This window comes from Arachis ipaensis, chromosome B09 (assembly GCF_000816755.2).
Source record: "Arachis ipaensis cultivar K30076 chromosome B09, Araip1.1, whole genome shotgun sequence".
Lineage (NCBI taxonomy): Eukaryota > Viridiplantae > Streptophyta > Magnoliopsida > Fabales > Fabaceae > Arachis > Arachis ipaensis.
Genome location: NC_029793.2, coordinates 50,805,133 through 50,813,240, shown reverse-complemented (window position 1 = coordinate 50,813,240; position 8,108 = coordinate 50,805,133). Strand labels below are relative to the sequence as shown.

Below are 8,108 nucleotides of genomic sequence, written 5' to 3'. Positions count from 1 at the left end.
CTTTATCAGAAAAGCAACTTTTACTTGCTTCTAAAAATAAGCCAATATTTTTCTCACTTCTAAATCTTCTCGAAACAATCTACAAAAATTTAAGAAGTAATTTTTATCTAAAAATGCACTTTTTAAACAAAATAACTACAACCATACATACTCATGATCACATAAATACAAAGTTGAATGCTTTAGAGATGAAGTACTATTCAAAGTTAGCTGAGGCCACAAAAATCAGGACAAGGTAATATGAATTGTTGATTTAGTATACCTATGATGTATGAGCATGTGAACTGCTTTTCCTCCTCGAGTTCCAAGTTCTTTCCCTCGTGATTCATCTTTAGACGAAGTTGCAGCCTACTTCCAGATAAGAAAAACTTTTAAGGATATCAGCTCATGCTGAATTAATCTCTTAAATCAACAAACAAAAGGTTCAGCTTACCATGTGAGAAGCACGATCTAATGTAGGAAATACATAATTCCAAAGGCATTCTTCCCACATGCTTTCGGAGAGCTTTTGGCCATGAGTTCCTAATGTTTGGAAAAGTGTCCTGACAGCAGAGTTCCTCACCTACAAAAAGAAATACATAAAAGTTTTGACATCCAGAGGTCACAATAGAGCTAACTCACTCACAAAATCTCATCCAATTAGCAAAATATAAGTGTATTATAAATGCAATAGGCTAAGTGTTGAAACAGGTTGTCAATATTATTGCCTAACTTGAAACCGAAAGCATTTGAACCCGTCATATCTTGGCAAACTCGGGAAAAACTAGTCGCCGCAAGTCAAAACAGATATTGAATGGGTCTCATGAACTGCACATAGAGTGCAGCAACATCTGAACCGCACACATTGCATGTTGCCTCTTGAACCATGTCCACATGGGTGTTCTGAAATTTTTTAAGTTCACTATTTAACACTATGCATAATAGCTGCTCCACTACCACTTGGGCCACTGTGTTTATACAACTAATTATATTATGAATTTTGGTAGATTCCACACTAAACAAAGGAGTGAGTTAGCATCTCCACTGTCCTATGAATAAACAAAATACCCCTTCTTTATTTGTTAAATGATTTACTTTTAGAGGCATTCTGTATGGGACTTACAAACTTCCTCCAACATAAAAAATGGGAGGATGTTAGCAAAATCCATTATATGTTTATTGAATTTAATTGTATTTTCATGTATTTGATTAGATCCAGCTCCACAAGTAACCCACCAGCTAATCTAGCTGATTAAGTGCCTGGCCGAGTTTATGGCCAGGTCGAGTTTAATAACCATGATATTAGGAATGTGAAGTTGCAATGTGCACGACAGATAATTTGTGGATTGTTAAATACTATGTTAAGATTTTGGATCTAACTTCACCCCCCCCCCCCCCTTTTTTTTTACCCCTCAAAACAAATAACAACAACAACAACAACAACAATAATAATAAGATGATGATGAAATTTCCTGCCAGTTTACAAGGCTATTTAAATCATATCCTTAAGCAAGTAGAACAAAAATATTGATGAAAAGTAACTGAGTACAGCTACAACATATACCCAAAAGAAGGCCACAAAATGATAATACCATGGTATAATACGAGGATCTTATTTCTTGCACTATAATTATAAAAGGTAGATTGCAGCATTTTAATCGCTTAAACAGGAATGCTACTTATTCAGACACGGATGCTTCTTTCAAGTCCCAACAAATAATAATTGTTGATCTAGGATACACTAGCATCTTGAATGCCTAAATTTAAAGATAAATTTATCTAGATATTCTAGTTTACTTATCCTAAGAGATTCAACCATGACATAAGGCATGTTGATGTCTCTAAAAGGATCTAACCTACACCTAGTAATTTAGGCGTTTTAGAGAATAGTTAGACAACTCTGCCTATGTTACATAGCCAGTTCCAAGTCCAGATAAAGGAGGAGGGTTGTGTTCGGCCGTCGACAGCCAATGTAATTTTATCGAATCTTTCATGACATGGACCAAACGCGATATTGCGCTAAGGTTAGGTCATTGCCTAGAAGCAACACGCTGTATTGCTCGGGTAAATTGTCAAATGAGTAACAGTCAATGCATTGGTGCTCAGGTGTAGTGCAAGATGAGCAAGGATTCCCACATTTTAGCAAACGAACAAGGGTAAATAAGCTAGTTCACAAAGGTAAAAGAAGAGGTAAAGGTAAAGAAAAAGGCAATAAAAAGGTTGCAATTTCGGACATGGAATGTAGGCACAATTACAAGAAATATATGGAAGGGTCTTTGGGTACAAAGGANNNAGGTATATATAAGATAGAAAATAATCAAGAAGGATGAGAGATTTGGATAAGTTAAGTGCATTAAGGACAAGAATGGTGAGGTGTTGGCCCTATTATGAGAGAATTAACGAAAGGTGGAACAGCTATTTTCACAAGTTATTTAATGAGGGATGAGAGACTCTTTTGTGCTCTGGTTGGTCACACGAGGGAAGAAGACTAAAACTTCAATTACTATTAAAAAGAATTCAAGATTTTGAAGTAAAAGATGAAGAATGGTACAGCAATAGGCCCAACCAATATTTAGATTGAAGTCTGGAAATGGTAAGGAGTGTAAAGTGTTGGTTGGTTAACCAAACTTTTGATTGAGATTTTAAAATCTAAGATGTCATGCGAGTAGAAAGAACATCTTGATTCCTATCAAGAAAAATAAAAGGAATATACAAAATTGTGGAAATTACAGAGGAATCAAGCTCGTGAGTCATACCATGAAGTTCTAAGAGAGGGTAATAGAAATGAGGTTGAGACACGTCTCGGAGAACCAGTTTGGTTTTCTACCAAGTAGATCTACCACCAAGGCTATATACTTGTTAAGGGGAAAGATGGAAAGGTAGTGGAGTGACAAGAAGGACTTACACATGGTGTTTATTGGCTTGGAAATAGTATACAATAGGGTACCAAAATAAGAGTTATGGAAGGATTTGGAAAAGAACGGAGAAGGGATGCATATATTCATGCCATAAAGAATGAGGTTTCAAGTAGTCTGAAGACTCAAAGTGGTGTAATAGAGGAATCTTTTAGTCATTAGCGTAGGACTATACCAAAGGTCATCTTTAACACCATATCTTTTCACATTCCTTTGGGAAGTACTTAGCAAGCATATCAAAGAACATGTATTATGGTACATGTTTTTGCTGATAACATTATCTTTATGGAGAATCAATGGAATATTTAAATCAGAAGGTAGATTTGTGGAGAGAAGCTTTAGAGGTGTATGGTTTGCGCATAAGCCGTAATAAGATGAAATATACACACTGAGGTAAAAACATTAACACAGGTAAAATTGGAAAACGCATCCTACCACAAGTAAAGAGATTAAGTATCTTGGGTGTATTATACAAAATAATGGAAAAATTGAGGAGGATGTAAAACATAGGATTCAAACAGGCTGGTTACGGTAGCAGAGTATGTCTGGTTTTATATATGACAAAAACGTACTTTTAAAACTTAAGGAAAAACTTATCGCACATTATAAGGAATGGAGAGTTAGGCAACAAAAGTTGAGAATGAACATAAGTTTTGTGTGATAGAGATGAGGATGCTTAGATGGATGGCAGCCAAACACGCATAGACAAAATAAGGAAGGAGGATATAAGAGAGAAAGTTGGATAGAGCCATAATTGAAAAGATGGTAAAATCTCGACTCAGGTGGTTTGGACATGTGGAGAGAAGATCGACAGAGCATCTGGCTCAAACCCAAGATCATACACAAGGTGGTCAAAAGAAATCTATGTAAACATGATACATGATAGGACACAATAACGTCATTTGATCTATGTAATCGTCCCACCTAGTGTGATAACACTTTATTGTAGTAGTTGAAGAGAGTAGTTAGACACTGTTGGAACTACCAACTGTAGAGAGAGTATTCCTCTCCTGAACTAACAGACATAACAAATTTGTTGACTAACTGAAAAACTAACTAACCACTAGTATTTATAGGCAGCAACTAGGACCAGCACTACTGCTCTAAAACTTGCTAAACTAGCTTAAAAAGAACAACAGCCATCCAGCAGCAATTAGGGATTAAGCAGTGAAAATATAGCCAGTCAACTCCTTATCCTCCTTTACGGGAATAGCATGATCATGCGATCAATACGGCAGTAAACCTGGTAGTGGTTGAAAGACTACCTCACAAGCGTCCAACACCGTGTGCACACTTGTGAGCATATCCGAGTGTAAACTTAACCCACCATCGCACAACACCAGGTCGCCTTTCAAGGTTAAAGCCTCCCCATCCTCGAGTATCTCGATCCAAGAGTCCTTAAAACTTGCCCGAATGACCCCGAGCTTATCTAACAATGCCAGCCCCAAGACAAACTCAGCCACATCGATGGGAAAAAGGTAGAAATCCTCTGTTATGGAAGCTCAATGTGACCCCCTTGCATCTGCCCTGTCCCCCCCAATTTCGCCGGTCAGCCACCCTCACTTGGAACTTAGGCTTAGTGTCCACGAGCAGCCCCAACTCCGCTGCCATTTCTGGTGCTACAAAGTTATCCGAAGCGCCACAATCGACCAGCATTCTCAACAACATTCCCTTCACCTCGGCCCACGCCTTGAACGACCTATGGTGGCTATCGGAGCACGAAAGTTTGAGCTCCAACTGCTCCATTGCTTCTGGAACAGCTTTGTGCTCCAACCAATTCCCTTCCTTAGCCTCAGGTTCCACAATCAGCAGCTTGAATTCCTTGTTCTTGCACACATTCTCTGCTGAGTACGGTTCATCACAGAAAAAACATTCAACCCGCACACATTTAGCTTTGTACTCTTCATTGCTAAGGTGCCACACTCCCCTCCATTTCGCTGGCTCCACCAGTGACTCTGCACCCTTACTTGCTGGACCTGTTGCTGCTTCTGCGAGTGCCGGCTTGTTAGTTATGAAGCTCTGAGTCATAGGCTTGCCCACAGTTCCATGTTACGGTTCTCCACTTTCTGCGCCAACTCCATCAATTCATCCACGGTCTGGAACGAGAACAGCCTGCATTCCTCACTCCCGTCAGGCTTCAATCCATTCAAGAACAAGTCAATCAATAATTCTGGAGCCAGACCTCGCAGAGGATGCACGTGCATCACAAACTGATCAACATAGTCCTGCATGATGCCTGTTTGTCACAGCCTCAACAGCGATTGATAGGGACTCTGCAACCACTCAGGTTGGAAGTGACGCAGTAGCACCATGCGGAAGGGCTGCCACTGCAGCATCGGTGCGGTTGCTTCCCATCACCAGAACCACGTGAACGTGCGGCCTTCCATGGCAAACGTCACCACCGTGAGCCGCTCCTCCTCCGGCACCGCTCTTAGTAAAAAAACTGCTCCATACGCTCGATCCAAATCATCGCGTCCTCACCGCGAAAAATCGGGAGTTCAAGTTTCCTCCACTGCTCCAGCATGCTTCTACTCCCCTACAAGCCACCAGCGACCTGGTGCAACACCGGAGAACTCTGCTCATGACAGACCAGAGCGCTCTGCTCCATGGAATCAACTCGCGCATCGATCCGCTGCAAAATCTCCTGCAACACGTGGCACAGATCCTCAAAGCGATGAAATCGCAATTCCATCACATCCAATCTCCCTTCCATTTTCCGCGATGGTGGTTGTACCATTCACCACAAGCTTCCAGGATCCATGGACTTCTGATACCAGTTGATAGGATCAGGGATCTAGTAGAATTAGGGGATTTTATTGATGAACTATGGATTGCAAATCACAATCCCTAATTGGTATACACTGGTGGAACTACCAACTGTGGAGAGTGTTTTCCTCTCCTGAACTAACAGACTTAACAGATTTTTTTACGAACTTAAAAACTAACTAACCACTAGTATTTATAGGCAGTAGCTAGGACTAGCACTACTGCTCTAAAACTTGCTAAACTAGCTTAAAAATAACAACAAACAGCCACCCAGCAGCAATTAGGAATTAAGCAGTGAAAATCAGCCAGTCAAGTCCTTGTCTTTCCTCTTGTAAACTAAGATCAGAACATTATAACAGGATAATCCTCTTCACATATAATGGATGTTACAAGAATTTTTCCGTTCAGAAAAAAGACAAAAAAAGCGAGAATGGAGTAATTAAATAAAATATTAAAATACCTCTGGTCTCTCATCAGCCCCAAGGTTTTGAAGTAACGAGAAAACAGAGAAAAGAAGCCTCTCACAATCAATATCATCTATATATGAAGCGTGTTCTCTCACATTATAAGAAATACTATGAGTTTCACCCTCCATCTTTTCACTGTCTACCTGCTTAACTATGGAACCAACACCTGAAAGGTTACAAATATTATGAGAAACTACCATAATTTCAGAATAACAGAAGTTTCATCTAGACAACAGATATGGACCTGTTTCATTTTCTTCTAAAGGTCCATTGACAAGGCCCTTTGCAATGAAATCAGTCATAGTCCACAGAAGGCCAACGGCAGTCAAGCTTATATTCAATTCTGTCTTCTGAGCACTGTATGCTCCAGTCACATCAATACACCTGTTAGCCATGAAATAATGCACATAAGGCAATCAGGGAAGAGAAAACAATTAAAAAATGATATACAAATTTACTTGCATGAATGTAGCATGCAGGTGAGCAACATGGAAAGTAGAATCTCAAATAAGCCACTATTTGGCCTCCCAAAATATTCAGATTTTGACAAAAATTACCCCCAAAAGAAAAAAAGAACTTCATGATCTCCTCAAACTTAAATGCACCAAATATAAGGAAACATACTCTAAAAAAGACATTAGAGATCGGATTCTGACGCAATTCTTGCAAGCATACTTAGAAAAATGAAGTATTTCCATCCTTCAAATTTGCTGAATTTACTACAAATGTGTTATTTTATGACGATTTTCTTTTTCCTATGTGGATGGCCGAAAATTAAAAGAAAATGGAAAAGGATCTAGAGATCAAATTTTGCCTCTTCTTTTCCAATACACTTTTTAAATAATTATCCAACTTTCCTACAAAAAATTGGATCAAATGCACAATTGTTTGCAACTTATGAAAAAAATAAAAATAAAAAAGAAATGGTGCACTTTGTCAAATAGAGTTAATCATTAGGGAGCCAGTGTCATTTATTTCTTTCGGTGGTCATTTTGTCGGAAATTGTATCGTTTTGGGGCCAAAATCGTGGTTTATTCTAGAAACTCACACTTGAAGGCATTCTGCAGGTAAGGTGGAGAGTCCATCATTCATTATCACCCGTAGATTCTACACCCAAAAGAAAAAAGGAAAAGAAAAAAAGAGAAGAAAATTAATAATTTTTTAATAATAATGTTGCAGAGATAATAACAAAAACTAAATGGGGCATCTACCTGCCCCCATGGATACTCAATGAACACTTTTTAAGTGTAATTTATGTATGGTTTATTGGTTTTCAAAAAAGTGAGTAAACAGAACATATCTACAAAAATTAGATATGTCCACCATATAAATCATTCTTGTCTTTACTGACCTGGAAACCAAGAGTAACAAGGTCTTTCTCTGAAGCATCAGCTACATACCTTAATAACAACAAAAAACAACAGATATTAACTATAGGATTACCCAAAGATAGATTCATAGAGCAAATGGAAAGATGGCAAACCTCAACATTTCTAGTATATTAGACCAGCTGTAATGAAGTTTTTCTCCATGTCTCTGTAAGAATTTTATGGATATCATGTAAAGACACTAAGAATAATGGAATAAATGAGACAATTTAACTTTGAAAATCTAAAGCATTACCTCTAAGACATGCAAAAGAATTTTCAAAGACCCAACACGAACATCTACGCTTTGAGTAGAAAAATAAAGAACCTTTAGAGGAGATATGACTGAAATTTCCAGAGACCTCAACTTATCAAGAGTGACTTCCATCTGAAATCAAGAGAGACTTCAAACTTATCATGAGATCCTGACTTAAATAAAATCTCAGGTAGCCAGATATAAAACTTTTAGAAAGCCTCACTTTCTCAGGATTTTCAAGAGATTTGGATTGTTTGTAGTCATGGAATTGGTCAGAACCTAACACAGCAGATATTGATTGATCAAGTGCATCAAGTGCCATATTTTTCAAATGTGGATTAGGATTATCAGCAAGCTG

At 38.4% G+C, this 8,108-nt stretch overlaps 1 protein-coding gene across 1 annotated transcript in view; it reads right to left on the bottom strand.

The window, feature by feature from the left end:
- The window catches only part of LOC107615452 (protein MON2 homolog), a gene marked incomplete in the record, with an annotated part of 37,769 nt that overhangs the window by 10,295 nt on the left and 19,366 nt on the right, over positions 1–8,108 (bottom strand). Inside the window, 9 exon segments of the mRNA XM_016317514.2 lie at positions 263–348; positions 434–562; positions 6,121–6,293; positions 6,372–6,511; positions 7,176–7,234; positions 7,479–7,527; positions 7,611–7,663; positions 7,751–7,882; positions 7,974–8,105. Of these exon segments, the coding sequence (XP_016173000.1) occupies positions 263–348; positions 434–562; positions 6,121–6,293; positions 6,372–6,511; positions 7,176–7,234; positions 7,479–7,527; positions 7,611–7,663; positions 7,751–7,882; positions 7,974–8,105 (953 nt within the window).